Source organism: Dipteris shenzhenensis, chromosome 31 (genome assembly GCF_047967505.1).
Source record: "Dipteris shenzhenensis isolate YYH24624 ecotype China chromosome 31, Dip_SZ_1.0, whole genome shotgun sequence".
In the NCBI taxonomy this organism is placed as follows: Eukaryota; Viridiplantae; Streptophyta; class Polypodiopsida; order Gleicheniales; family Dipteridaceae; genus Dipteris; species Dipteris shenzhenensis.
The window spans coordinates 46567407-46582954 of record NC_141626.1 but is presented as its reverse complement, the minus strand read 5'-3'; the positions used below and the strand labels follow the sequence as shown (position 1 = coordinate 46582954).

The following is a 15548-nucleotide window of genomic DNA, read 5'->3' as shown; positions in this document are numbered from 1 at the left end:
GCTTACATCAAAGCTTGATGACAAAAGCATCAAATTCATTTTTGTTGGATATAGTACAGAAAGTAAAGGCTTCATGCTCTATGATCCAATAACCAGAAAGATAATAATCCGTAGAGATGTTCCACTTGCTGAAAATGAATGCATGCAGCCAACTAGTGAGATTTGCCACCTTATGATGATATTCCTTTGGATATCATTCAATTTGAGGATGATGATATGGGTTCTCCAGAGGATACTCCTTCCTCCTCTCATACTTCAGCTAGTTTGCCACATGTTGAGGGTGATTCTCCCTCAAATGTTCCAGATGAGCAGCCAGCTATTGAGGGAAAACAGCCCAATTTTTGGATACATTACCACTGTCGTGGAGTTAGTCAACCTCAGGATACAACTCCAAGTGGTACAGCCAGCGGTACAGCGGAGAAATCCATTCCAAAATTGACAAGGTTGACCATTCAGGATGCAAAGGGTCAGCCTACTTTGGGGAGAACCAGGGCAAGCAAAAAAAGTGCTCATGGATAGGTCAATTTTGCATTGATGACCTCCGTTGTGGAAGCTGAAATTGAACCTCAAAGGTTTGAGGGTGCACAGGGACATCCTTCATGGCAGAAAGCCATGGAATCTGAAATTAGGTCCATTGAGAAGAATGCCACATGGGATTTGGTTGATGCACCCATTAGTAAAAATATTGTGGGTACCAAATGGATCTATACAGTCAAGTATCATTCCGATGGTACTGTGGAAAACTACAAGGCCCGTCTTGTTGCCAAGGGGTATGCTCAAGAAGAGGGAATTGACTATGAGGAGACTTTTGCTCCGGTAGCCAAAATGACTACCATCCGTTGTGCCATTTCTCTTGCTGCAAATTATGGTTGGTCAGTCTATCAAATGGATGTTAAGACAGCCTTTTTGAATGGAGATCTCAAAGAAGAGGTCTATGTGCTGCAACCCCAAGGATTTGTGGTAAAGGGACAAGAGCACAAGGTGTGCAAGCTTAGGAAAGCTTTATGGGCTCAAACAAGCACCCCGTGTGCATGGTATCACAAGATACACAAATTTATGTTGTCCCAAGGCTTTGTCAATACACATACAGAGCCTAATCTTTAGGTTCTACAAGAAAACTCAGATTTCGTCATTCTAGTGCTTTGTGTGGATGACATACTACCTATAGGAAGTAATACACAGCAAATTGCAGCAGTGCAGTCCACTTTATGTTAGATATTTGACATGACAGATTTGTGTTTATTGCACTATTGTCTTGGCATTGAGTTTTGGCAGACCCAAGAGGGAATAATATGCATGTCACAGACAAAGTATGCTAAAGGTCTCTTGCAGAAATTTAAGATGAAAGAAAGCAAACCTGTGGCTACTCCGTTGGAAAAAGGACTCAAACTTACTAAGGAAGATAAGGCTGAAAAGTTTGATGGCACACCTTACAGGCAGCTGGTTGGTAGTCTCATTTATTTATGCTCCACTAGGCCAGACATTGCTATGCTACAGGGTTGCTGAGTCGGTTTATGCATTGTCCTACTATCACACATTGGAATGCAGCCAAAATTTGAAAGTACCCAGAATACCCATCACATACAGAATACATCTCATGCCCTGCTACTTGGTCTAGTAAAGAGGTCATCTTTGTTGCTAGCCATTGATACAAATAGAGAAGCAATATGCTTGATTCTCAGCTTGTTTCTAATACCCTTGATGGGTTGCCTGATTCTTATCAAGGCTTTGCTACTACATTGAGGTTGGTTACAAGTAGCAATGCCAACCATTTCTCATTTGACCAGCTGGTTGCTTTTCTTCTTTAGGAGGAGCAAAGTATGTGCAAATCGCAATGCTTCTATGGCTAGTGATCAAGCCTTTGCTGCCCAACATAAAAACAAAGACAAAGGCAAGGTTTCAGATGGTAAACCCCCTCATTCCCATGCTGATCATTCTCATGGTGCCTCTTCTTCAGGGAATAACAAAAAGAAGAAGAGATGTAACTATTGCAAGATACCTAGGCATGATATTTCTGAATGCAAGAAGAGGATTGCATCTGAAAAGAAGAAGAAAGAGTCTAGTCTTGCAGTATCTGTTCTTCTAGTACAGAAGATCGACATGAGTTAGCTAATTTTACACAAGACCAGCATTGGGCTTTCTTGGTTACATGTCAGTATGATCATGATGTTCATGATGCCTGCATGGCAGTTTCAGATGTTCGTGATGCCTGGTTCTTTGATAGTGGTGCTAGCAGGCACATCACTTCCTGCAGGAAGTTATTCAGCTCATTAGAGCATACATCTCAGAGGAAAGAGTCACATGTGCCAATAATGCATCATATAGCGTGAAAGGTATTGGGCAAGTTGCTCTTACTTCTGTCTCTGGTGGTATTGTCACTCTAGAGAATGTGCTTTATGTTACAGGCATTCGCAAGAACCTCATTCCTATTTCAGCCATAGCTACATGTGGCTATCAAGTTCTTTTTTATGGTGTTAGGTGTGCAGTGTATGATGCTAAACATGCCTTTACCATGGTCTTGACTGGCACATTGACTAGAGGTCTTTATAGACTTGATGCATATGACAGGTGTTTGAATGATGCTGCACTTGCAGATGCACATGCCTTTGCTCTTGATTCTACCATGGCAGAAACCCATTTGTGGCATGAGAAGTTTAGACACCTCAACTTTGGAGCTTTGGTGAAGTTATATAAGGATGGTATGGTTGTTGATGTTCCCAAAATGCAAATGCATTCAAAGCATGTTTGTGAACCATGCTTGCTTGGTAAGATCCATCATGCTGTGTTTCCCAAGGATGGGAGAGTTGGTGCAGCTCTATTTGGTTCATAGTGATGTTTGTGGACCCATGAGGTTGCAACTCTTGGGGGATTCTATTATTTTGTCGCTTTTATTGATGACTTCACCAGGTACACTTGGATTTTCCCCTTGAAATCCAAATCTGAAGTTTCTTCATGCGTCAAGCATTTTATTGCCTTGGCTGAGAATGAGAGTCGGCTGCATGTTGCTCACCTTAATATAGACAGGGGTGGGTGAATACATGTCAAAGGAGTTTGCTGTTTTTTTGGCTTCATGTGGCATACATCATCGATGCATGATGCCGTATACTCCTCAACAGAATCCTGTGGTTAAGCGGAAGAATAGGTCAGTGATGGAGATGGCCAGGTGAACGTTGAAAGGCAAACATTTGCCTAACAAGTTGTGGTTGGATGCCGTCATGTGTGCTAATTACATTTTGAACAGATGTCCCACAAAGGCATTGCAGACTATCACACCTTATGGGGCTTGGACGGGTCGTAAGCCTCGCATTTCTCACATGAGGACTTTTGGATGCTTGGCCTATGCTCATATGCCCTCACAGACACACACCAAGTTGGATGATAAAGCTGTCAAGGGCATTTTTATTGGCAGAGAGCAAGGCCTATAAGCTCTATCAGCCCTGCACGGGCAAGTGTTTTGTCAATCTGGGATGTTGTGTTGATGAATCTACCATGATGCCTTTGCTGGACTGTCAAAAACAGCCCGTTGTTGATGCCCCAGATATCTTTGACAGCTTGATGCCTTTGTTTCTGTCCGATGCTCATGATGATATTCCATCTGAGGTTCTACCTCCTCACTCTGTTGGTCATTTGCAGCCACATGTGCAGCCAGCTATTCAGCCTGATATGCCTTTGATTGATCAGGACCATTTGCAAAGGGCTCTTGGCCACGAAAGAGCTGAAATCCAGGAGCCCAAACAGGTCCCCCGTTGGCTCCTTGACACATTAAAAGACAGCAAACAAGATACTCCTTTGCCAGCCCATACTAGAGCAGCTGTCCGGAAAGAGCAAGCTAGTTTTTTTTGCTTGTGCCTTGGTTGCTACAGCATGCAATGAAGAGCCATTATGTCATCAAGATGCCTTTCAGAATGATTGTTGGTTGAAGGCTATGCAAGCTGAATTGGATTCTATCCATTAGAATAACATTTGGGAGTTGTGTGGTTTGCCTCCTAGAAAGAATGCCATTGGAACTAAGTGGGTTTATAAAATTAAACGGAAAGCTAATGTTTCAGTGGGCCGTTACAAAGTCCGTCTTGTTGCTAAGGGCTATGCTCAACAGCAAGGCATTGAGTTTGAGGAGACTTTTGCTCCCAGGGCATTTGCAGGAAGAGGTCTATGTTTCCCAACCTCCTGGCTTTGAGGTTGAAGGTTCTGAAAGCAAGGTATGCCGCTTGAAGAAAACCCTCTATGGATTGAAGCAGGCACCTCAGGCTTGGTATTCCCGGATTCATACTCATTTGCTCACACTTGGCTTTCAAAACAACCCTATAGAGGCTACCCTTTAGATCCACAAGAGTGGGACAAATTTGCTGATTTTAGTCCTTTATGTGAATAACATGCTTGTGACTGGGAGACATGCTAAGCAAATTGCAAATTTTAAGCTTGATTACATTTGCTATGTCTGATCTTGGTCTTTTGCACTACTATATGGGCATCCAATTTGCTAGCAATGAGGTGGGCATTTTGATGTCACAATCCAAGTACATTGGACACCTTTAGCAGCGTTTTCAGTTTTGAGGATTGCAAGCCAGTATCCACACCATTAGAGCCTGGTTTTCACTTCTCTTATGAGAATGGCAACGGTACATGTGATGTCACTCTCTATCAACAGGCAGTTGGTTGTTTGATTTACTTATGCCATACGAGACCTGATCTACAGTATGCTGTCTCCCAGTTGAGCAGATACATGCACATCCCATCTACGCACCATTGGCATGCTCTGAAGCGTGTCTTTAGATATCTAAAAGGCACTCAGCCTTTAGGCCTTCTTTATGGGGCTGATACTTCACTTGTCATTCATGGATTCACTGATAGTGATTGGGCTGGTTGTTCATACAATCATGTGTCACATAGTGGCAACTGTTTCATGCTTGGTACTTCATGCGTTTCTTGGTTCATCAAGAAGCAGAGTACAGTTGCTACTTCTAGCTGTGAAGCTGAGTACAGGGCAGCTTTTACAGCTACAGTGAGTGTGGTTGGCTTCAGAAGCTACGTGCAGATCTTTATGCATGTCAAACTGCTCCTACCGTCATCTTCACTGATAGTCAAAGTGCTTTGACTATTGCATGGAATCCTGTTTTCCATGCTCGCACAAAGCATATTGAGGTTCACTATCACTGTCAGAGAGAATTATCAGCAAGTGATATTCAGTTGTCTTATGTTCCCACTGAAGACAACTTGGCACATCAATTTACAAAGACTCTACCTTGACCTAAGTTTGAGGCTTTTCGGCAAGCTTTAAACTTAGTACCTTTTGTAACTTGATCTATTGTACTCTGTATAGTCATAGGTGCTATATCCCTACAGGATGAACATGTGCAATCATGACATTAGATATTCAAGTATCCTGAGACATGTCCAAGATACTTCAGCCCATACCATGGAGAGGGGTTTGCAGGCCATTCTATGGGCTATCCATAGGTGCCACTTATTCCTTGGTAGGTGCCTTGTAGGCCTAGTTATAGTCAATTAGGACTATTGGTACAGTTAGTACATGTAACACCTAGGTCCGTTAGGACACTTAGTCCAGTTAGGGCATTTAGCCCTAGGGTTTTGTCATTTTGGCTCCCTCTTGAGCCTCCACTCATTATAGCAACATTTTCAGTACATCAGCACGTTTCTGGTCTTCTATCACTCATTTCTGAGCTTCTATTGATTGCCATAGCCAACAAAGATCCACTTCCAACTTATTGCTTCTCATTGGTTTCAACTTGTATCTCTTGGCTGAGTAAGAAGCAAGACCGAGTCTCTCGTTCCTCTAGTGAAGCAGAGTATAAAGCAGTAAATGCAGCCACTATGGAATGCATGTGGTTAAGAAAGCTTTTGCATGACTTGCATCATGCACAAGATGGTGAGGCAACCTCTCTCCTTTGTAACAGCCAGAGTTGCATTGCCATTGGCAACAATCCTGTCTTTCATGCTCGCATGAAACACATTGAAAATCATCATCACTACACACGGGACTGTATTTCAAATGGCTTCATTGACCTTATCTATTGTTCCACTGAGGACAATGTGGCAGATATCTTCACCAAAAGCCTATCAGCACCTCTTTTCACACGTCATCGACAAGGCTTGGGGATCTGAGACATTAAAACAATGTCAAGAGGGGTTGTAAAATGACATTGTTTCTTTTGTACTGCCATAGGTTGCTATATCCACACAAGGATGAATTTGTGCAACCATGGTAGTTTAGGTACATCAGGTACTTCTAAGATCATTCCAGAGTACTTCAGCCATATCATTGAGGGGGAATTTGTAGACACATACAATGATATGGTGGTGTAGGATAGACTAGGTCTTAGTCTATTTTGGTGTGTAGTACTTGGGTACTATATATACCAAGTACTTGTACTTCATTTTCATTGAGCATTCTATTGGAGTTTCTGTGTGACCACTTCTTGCTCACGTGTGTTCACAACCTTTCTCCATTTGTTCCTTCACATTGCATCCATAAAACGATGCTTTAATATGGTGGTCATTGTTACAAACAGGAAGAGAGCATGTTCTTGAATGGGCTAAGTTTGTGGTGAAAAATGAAAGGCACTTTCATACACAAATGCATGAAAAAAATTTGACCTTCTATTGGAAAAGGTAGCAGCTCTAAACCCTAATGTGAGGTATGAGGTTGAAATATTCAACCCAACCACTCTTAGAGACCTCACCACGTTGGCTGAAATAGCCGAAAGAAAATTGAATCCACGTAAGTCCTTTAATAAGGGAAAGGAGGCTCTTGTACAAATATAATCACATCCCGTATGGGTGCCCGTTCCTTCCATGATTGATGAAGAAAAGAAAATTGGTTAAGAAAGGCAAATGTTTTGGATGTAAGAAACATAAGCCATTTCCTAATGTGAGGTATGAGGTTGAAATATTCAACCCAACCACTCTTAGAGACCTCACTAAACTGGCTGAAATAGCCAAAAGAAAGTTGAATCCACGTAAATCCTTTAATAAGGGAAAGGAAAAGGCTCTTGTACCACATTCCGTATGGGTGCCATTTCCTTCCATGATTGATGAAGAAAAGAAAACTGATTAAGAAAGGAAAATGTTTTGGATGTAAGAAACATAAGCGAGGGCATGTCTAACATAAATGTCCTATTATTTTGGCTAAAATTGCCAAGACAATTCAGTCAAAGGGAAAGCTAAAGCATCCAAGCAGGACGGCGAGGCTTCTACCTCCTCATCCCATAAATCTAACGTGACTATCAAACTACTAGTGAATGCTGTCCATTCAACCAACACCTTTGGGACCTCGTAACCTTTTCAAGGTGTATGGGTTTGTGAATACATTACATAGAGAATAGTTGTACTCTTTGTAGAGAATGGATAGAAATGGAGTAGTTTCTCCTCCATGTAGAGCTCATTAAAGGATGAATAGGAGGAGGTAGACAAATAGATTGATGATTTATAGCAAAACGGCCTAATCCGACCAAGTTCTCCATTTAACTTGAGGAACATCAGGATCACCTTGCTAAGGAGACGGAGCTTCTAAGAAAATATCGATAGTTCCTAAATACAAACTCTAAGGACAAGTAGAAGGTTTCATGATAAGCAATAACTCCTTAGGTGAAAGCATGGTTTCATCTGCAAATTATTGCTTAACCAACTGCATTCCATCAGGAAGTCCAATGCCTTTGATGGCCCCATCCACACTAAGGCTATGGAAAATAGTAGAGGAGCAATACGGCATCCTTGCCTTATTGATCTGTTCAATGGGATATCCATCAGAATTGAAGTAGAAACCCCAATCCAGCCTATCATATGCCTTGTCAAAATCCGCTTTTATAAAGCATATATCTTGCCATGTCTCATTGGCATACTTCAACTACTACATTTGCCATACTGTTTGATTATCCTTGATCCACCATCTTCTTCTTGCAATCCTTAGCAAGGTCTCCTAGCTTGTCATAGTAAAAGCATTTTCTTTTTTTCTTTTTTTTGCCTTCACCCTCAGTCCCGTTGTTCTTGGAATCTTCTTCTTTTGCAGCTTTCCTTCTAGACTCGCTCTTGGCAATTTACACGATCTCTAAAAACTACACTCCTAAGACATGCATTAGTTTTTGCTGTAATGATGTCGACCCCTAAAAGCTTATCCACACCTTCAGCACAGGAAGAACATCTTGCATATTTAAAATTTTGAACGTGAGGCATTAGTCATTTAGAATATAATCCTGAGACATCTCAAATATTTAAAATTTTAGAATGTAATCTTGAGAACGGGAGTTATTTAATAAATGTAAATTGAAAAATATATATGACCAATTCAAGCCTACAATATTTGGCGTGGCATCGTGGCTCATATGTTTTTTGTGACCTACTCTTATACACTGTAAGCACTAAGCTGTCATGCTTTAACCTGCAATTTGACGATAGTTGCCAGCCTGGAATTTGAGTATCTGCTCTAGATTGCAGTGTCGTGCTTCAAGCTTTGGAAATTGAATTGAAAATTTGAATATTTGCTCGTCAGCCTTTCCTTGGCGACATTTCCAAAATCCACTACCTACCGTATCAACGATATTTCAAGGGGTGCCATTTCTCCATCTCAAAACAAATCGGTCACCTTTGCAGATCATATACATAGGTGTTTGAAATATATTGTAAACGATGCAAGTGATTATTTTACTACGAACGATGCATCAGTCAAGCTAGTACGAGAGAACTCCCTCCTCAAAAAGTTTTTTGGCATAGGAACGAACGGACACTTGAGACAATGGTTTTCGCCACTTTACCGTCTTGCGTAATCAAATGGCAATTCCGCTTCTAACGAACTATCAAGTATATAAACCTGCGATTTTTAAATTGTCTTGCTATGTGGCGATCTTCGGGCCCTCCAAAGACTACGTAACACACAAATCGAGGTAAGCTTGTAATTCAAAACAAAGCAATGAATTTGGTTAGACAAGAATGTGGCACTTTTCTGACGTCAATATGGTCTTCCCTGCAACGCACAAGGACGGTAATAATGATCAGAATTGCGGATAACCATTGACTTTGTGGCGATGATTACTGCTATTGTCTTGAATCACGAATAGGTAATGAAATAGCGAACGGTTCAAGGAAATCAAGTCAAATGCAAAATTCTGCTTCCTCAATGGCACGAGCCAGAACTAATAGCTGGAGTCGTAAACCAAGCATCTACTGTACCATTGTTCACTGGAAACCAAATACTCCTTCAAGTTGAACGAAAATTTAGGGACTGCACACAGTGTCAAAGCACAAAGACTCCGGGAAGCTATTCAGCCTGATATGCCTCTGATTGATCAGGACCATTTGCACAAGGCTCTTAGCCAGGAAAGAGCTGAAATCCAAGAGCCCAAAAAGGTCCCTTGTTGGCTTCTTGACACATCAAAAGACAGCAAACAAGATACTCCTCTGCCAGCCCTTACTAGAGCAGCTGTCCAGAAAGGGCATGCTAGTTTTTTTTGCTTATGCCTTGGTTGCTACAGCATGCAATGAAGAGCCATCATGTCATCAGGATGCCTTTCAGAATGATTGTTGGTTGAAGGCTATGCAAGCTGAATTGGATTCTATCCATTAGAATAACACTTGGGAGTTGTGTGGTTTGCCTCCTAGCAAGAATGCCATTGGAACTAAGTGGGTTTATAAAATTAAAGGAAAGCTGATGGTTCAGTGGACTGTTACAAAGCCCGTCTTGTTGCTAAGGGCTATGCTCAACAGCAAGGCATTGACTTTGAGGAGACTTTTGCTCCCACTTCCAAGATCACTACTATTCGCATTGTTATTGTCTTTGCTGCCCACTTTCATTGGGATGTACATCAGCTTGATATCAAGACAACGTTCCTTCATGGGCATTTGCAAGAAGAGGTCTATGTTTCCCAACCTCCTGGCTTTGAGGTTGAAGGTTCTAAAAGCAAGGTATGCCGCTTGAAGAGAGCCCTCTATGGATTAAAGCAGGCACCTCAAGCTTGGTATTCCCAGATTCAGACTCATTACCGCCTCCACTAGATCTCACCCAACCCACCCAACAAGCTGCCCAACCTCCTCTTCCTTGGACAACACTACCCGAGTACGTGTCCAATGCCTCCAACACCACCACCACACAGCACGGACCCTCCCAATCCATCACCTCCAACGCTCCGGTCGACCTCCCCGACGAAGCCTCAACACGCTGCTCAAAGCGGCCCATTTTGTACAAAGCACCGACGCTGCAACTCCTGCAGGCCCCCCAAAGATAGAACCAATGCCGTTTGCCGATGACGAAGCTCCGCCATCCCCGCCAATGTCTCCTCCTGAAGATGTTCATTGGCATCCAGACTTGCAGTCCTTCCAAGAGTTACCGGATAGTGTGCTAATGCACCATTGGAAGCACCAGCTCGAGGGCTCCAACCTCCACCTCTTTGAAATTCTCAAGGTACGCCCTCTCAGACAGTTCATAGCACAGTCATTCGACGACTGGCACCGCGTGCATCCCAAGCGCACAAGAGGAGGATACACCTCGCCCCCAATGCCCCCGTCCCCGCAACCAGTGCACATGCCAATCTATAACCAATTGGCAGCTCCCATTTTTGAAGCTGGAGAAATTCTGGCACTACTACCGCAACGCACCCATCGATCATCGAGTCCACCCACTCTACATGCCCATGGAATGATGTTGACTTTCAGAACAACCCTATAGAGGCTACCCTTTACATCCGCAAGAGTGGGACAGATTTGCTGATTTTAGTCCTTTATGTGGATGGCATGCTTGTGACTGGGAGACATGCTAAGCAAATTGCAGATTTTAAGCTTGATTACATTTGCTATGTCTGATCTTGGTCTTTTGCACTACTATCTGGGCATCCAATTTGCTAGCAGTGAGGGGAGCATTTTGATGTCACAATCCAAGTACATTGGACTGCTTTTGCAACGTTTTCAGTTTTGAGGATTGCAAGCCAGTATCCACACCATTAGAGCCTCGTTTTCACTTCTCTTCTGAGAATGGCAACAGTACATGTGATGTCACTCTCTATCAATAGGTTACTTATGCCATATGGGACCTGATCTACAGTATGTTGTCTCACAGTTGAGCAAATATATGCACATCCCATCTACGCACCATTGGCATGCTATGAAGCATGTCTTCAAATATCTCAAAGGCACTCAGTCTTTAGGCCTTCTTTATGGGGCTGATACTTCACTTGTCATGCATGGATTCACTGGTAGTGATTGGGCTGGTTGTTCAGACACTCGTGTGTAACATAGTGGCAACTGTTTCATGCTTGGTACTTCATGCGTTTCTTGGTTCAGCAAGAAGCAGAGTACAGTTGCTACTTCTAGCTGTGAAGCTGAGTACAGGGCAGCTTTTACAGCAACAGTGGAGTGTGTTTGGCTTCAGAAGCTACTTGCAGATCTTTATGCATGTCAGACTACTCCTACCGTCATCTTCACTGATAAAGCTTTTGCATGACTTGCATCATGCACAGAATGGTGAGGCAACCTCTCTCCTTTGTGACAACCAGAGTTGCATTGCCATTGGCAACAATCCTATCTTTCATGCTCGCATGAAACACATTGAAAATCATCATCACTACGTACGGGACTGTATTTCAAATGGCTTCATTGACCTTATCTATTGTTCCACTGAGGACAATGTAACAGATATCTTCACCAAAAGCCTGTCAGCACCTCTTTTCACACGTCATCGACAAGGCTTGGGGATCTGAGACATTAAAACAATGTCAAGAGGGGTTGTAAAATGACATTGTTTATTTTGTACTCTCATAGGTTGCTATATCCACACAAGGATGAATTTGTGCAACCATGGTACTTTAGGTCAGCAGGTACTTCTGAGATCATTCCAAAGTACTTCAGCCATATCATTGAGGGGGGATTTGTAGACACATACAATGATATGGTGGTGTAGGATAGACTAGGTCTCAGTCTATTTTGGTGTGTGGTACTTGGGTACTATATATACCAAGTACTTGTACTTCATTCTCATCGACCATTCTATTGGAGTTTCTGTGTGACCACTTCTTGCTCACGTGTGTTCACAACCTTTCTCCATTTGTTCCTTCACATTGCATCTATAAAACGATGCTTTAATATGGAGGTCATTGTTACAAACAGGAAGAGAGCATGTTCTTGAATGGGCTAAGTTTGTGGTGAAAAATGAAAGGCACTTTCATACACAAATGCATGAAAAAAATTTGACCTTCTATTGGAAAAGGTAGCAGCCCTAAACCCTAATGTGAGGTATGAGGTTGAAATATTCAACCCAACCACTCTTAGAGACCTCACTAAATTGGCTAAAATAGCCGAAAGAAATTTGAATCCACGTAAATCCTTTAAATACGTTTTTTGTGACCTACTCTTATACACTGTAAGCACTAAGCTGTCATGCTTTAACCTGCAATTTGACGATAGTTGCCAGCCTGGAATTTGAGTATCTGCTCTAGATTGCAGTGTCGTGCTTCAAGCTTTGAAATTTGAATTGAAAATTTGAATATTTACTCGTCAGCCTTTCCTTGGCGACATTTCCAAAATCCACTAGCTACCGTATCAACGATATTTCAAGGGGTGCCATTTCTCCATCTCAAAACAAATCGGTCACCTTTGCAGATCATATACATAGGTGTTCGAAATATATTGTAAACGATGCAAGTGATTGTTTTACTACGAACGATGCGTCAGTCAAGCTAGTACGAGAGAACTCCCTCCTCAAAAAGTCTTTTGGCATAGGAACGAACGGACACTTGAGACAATGGTTTTCGCCACTTTACCGTCTTGCGTAATCAAATGGCAATTCCGCTTCTAACGAGCTATCAAGTATATAAACCTGCGATTTTTAAATTATCTTGCTATGTGGCGATCTTCGGGCCCTCCAAAGACTATGTAACTCACAAATCGATGTAAGCTTGTAATTCAAAACAAAGCAATGAATTTGGTTAGACAAGAATGTGGCACTTTTCTGATGTCAATATGGTCTTCCCTGCAACGCACAAGGACGGTAATAATGATCAGAATTTCCAACGGCGGACAACCATTGACTTTGTGGCGATGATTATTGCTGCTATCTTGAATCACGAACAGGTAATAAAATAGCGAACGGTTCAAGGAAATCAAGTCAAATGCAAAATTCTGCTTCCTCAATGGCGCGAGCCAGAACTAATAGCTGGAGTCGTAAACCAAGCATCTACTGTACCATTGTTCACTGGAAACCAAATACTCCTTCAAGTTGAACGAAAATTCAGGGACTGCAGACAGTGTCAAAGCACAAAGACTCCGGGAAGGATGCGGAATCGGAAGAGTACCTGGTCGAGGAGCTGGAGGCGACCGGGGGTGTAAACGATCGATTGGAGAGCGGTATCATGGGAGGGATGGCAAGGAGGGGAGTGATCCATGAGAGGAAATGGGGAGAAGGGGAGGCAAAATGTGAAATGAGAAGTGGAGATGGAGATGGAGATGGAGAAGTTGGCTATGGCGATGGATAAGATTAATTATCTGGCGATGGAGAAGCTTCAAATTTTGTATCCCTCAAAAAGCAAGTTTTACCCTCCCTCTTTTCAAACGAGGCCCCTTGCCCACTTCTTTGCAAGTTTTACCCTCCCTCTTTTCAAACGAGGCCCCGTGCCCACTTCTTTGCAAGTTTTACCCTCCCCTCATCACCCCTTGCCCACTTCTGTGCCACACTTTCGCGTACTCATGCCCACCTAGAACATTCGTCTCTCCCCCGAGCCCTGTCGGGTGTCCCAACCTTTAGTGTTTGCATGCCACATGGAAAATTCGTCTCTCCACCCGCTCAATATATCGACGCTCCGTGTCCCCACCCTCGGCCTCCGATTCCTCTTTTCGAGCGATGGATGAAGATTCTCCACCATTCTTCCCCATCGTCATTGCATCTGTCAAACTCCCTGTTGCTAACACTTTCTCTCATTCAATCAATGGAGAATAAATGCACTTTTGCTTATGGAGAATAAATGCACTTTTGCTTTATATTTCAACCTTTTTCTTTGATGCATGTTGTATTTCAAGCTTTTTCTTTAATGCATGATTGTATGAGTGTAAAGTGTCTTTTAATATGAAATCCTACTATCAATGCCCACCACTCTCTTTATTCACAAACTTGCATGACCTCATTCATTGATTAACTTTTTCTATATCTGAAAAGCATTACGCAACTTAATGTCAAAATTCTCACTAAAACAAATTGCATTTTCAAAAAACTCATAAGGGTTGCGAATAAAAGGACGTGAGCAATGCCACCCCCATGCAAAGGGTTGACTTTACATGAATGGTTATGGTGGTAGTCCTTTACTTGGCACTACTAAAGGTATAGGTGCTCCTAGAATAAAGGTAGAGATACTATCAGTGTCCACTCTACTCGTTATTAGTAACTTATTCATTAATTAACTTTCTCTATATTTAAAAAGCACTATGCAACTTAATGTCAAAAGTCTCACTAAACCAATCTTTTTTAAAAAAGTTATAAGGATTCTGAAAAAAGGAAGTGAATATTGTATGTACTTATGACATTATATCACTCCCCATGTCAAGGGTTGGCTTTATGTCAAGGGTTATGGTGGTAGTCAAGGACATGCTTTACTTGGCACTACTTCAAGTAAAGGTGCTAACATAATAAAGATAAAGGTACCATCAATGTCCGTGCCATTGTTTCTTCATAAACTTCCACTTATTCATTCATTAGCTTTCTCTATATTTGAAAAGCACTATGCAACTTAATGTCATACTTCTCACCAAAACAAATTGTGTTTTAAAAAACCTTATAAGGGTTGTGAAAAAAGGAAGTGAGTAATGTATATGTTGATGCCTTTTTATCACCCTCATGTCAAGGTTTGGCTTTACATGAAGGCTTATGGTGGTAGTCAAGGATAACCTTCACATGGCAATACCATAGGTAAAGGTACCATTAGAATCAAGGTAAGAGTACTACTGGAATCAAGGTCACCTATAGGTTATGTTATTTCACAATATGATTCAAGTTGTGTTGGGTATACAGGTGGAATGGGAAGTATGTGTCTTTCAAGGAGCACTACTCATGAAATCACCGTCAACCCTTCACTAACACTTGATGGGTTCATGGCATGAATTATAATAGCAATCATGCCTCACACTATAGGATTGCTAATGCAAGGCACACCAACCTTTCAAGCTCAAAGATTCTTAAAATGGAAGAGTATCACACGAACATTCTCAAAAGGAAGGTTATCAAAGCAGCTTTCTTAAACGACCATTATTTTCACAACAATTGCAATGGAAACTTTGGTAACATGTTTGTTCTAAATGAAATTCTTAGGGAGGTCACTACAACCTATTGTGTTGTGCCTTACTGCAATGCACCCGCTTTATCCCTCGTTCTTCATCCTTAATCATGTCTTTTGTGTTGTACCGTCTTCTGGAGTGCTCGGGTGGCTCTTCTCTTCAGTCTCTATTCTGAAGTGTTGCTTTCAAAATTTTCTTCTTACGGTCATTTAGTGCCATTGCTATTGACGCTCTAGTTGCTTAAGATCCTTACATTCTAGCATCGGAGATTAGAACACCCTATGACC

General features: G+C 42.0%; 1 protein-coding gene across 1 annotated transcript in view; it reads right to left on the bottom strand.

Moving 5' to 3' along the window:
* The window catches only part of LOC147881541 (NagB/RpiA/CoA transferase-like superfamily protein), a 40740-nt gene extending 27269 nt beyond the window's left edge, over positions 1-13471 (bottom strand). Inside the window, exon 1 of the mRNA XM_087402411.1 lies at positions 13293-13471. Coding sequence (XP_087258537.1) covers positions 13293-13382 — 90 coding nt within the window. The 5' untranslated portion in view covers positions 13383-13471. The remainder of the gene's footprint in view (positions 1-13292) is intronic.
* Positions 13472-15548: the final 2077 nt, after the last annotated feature.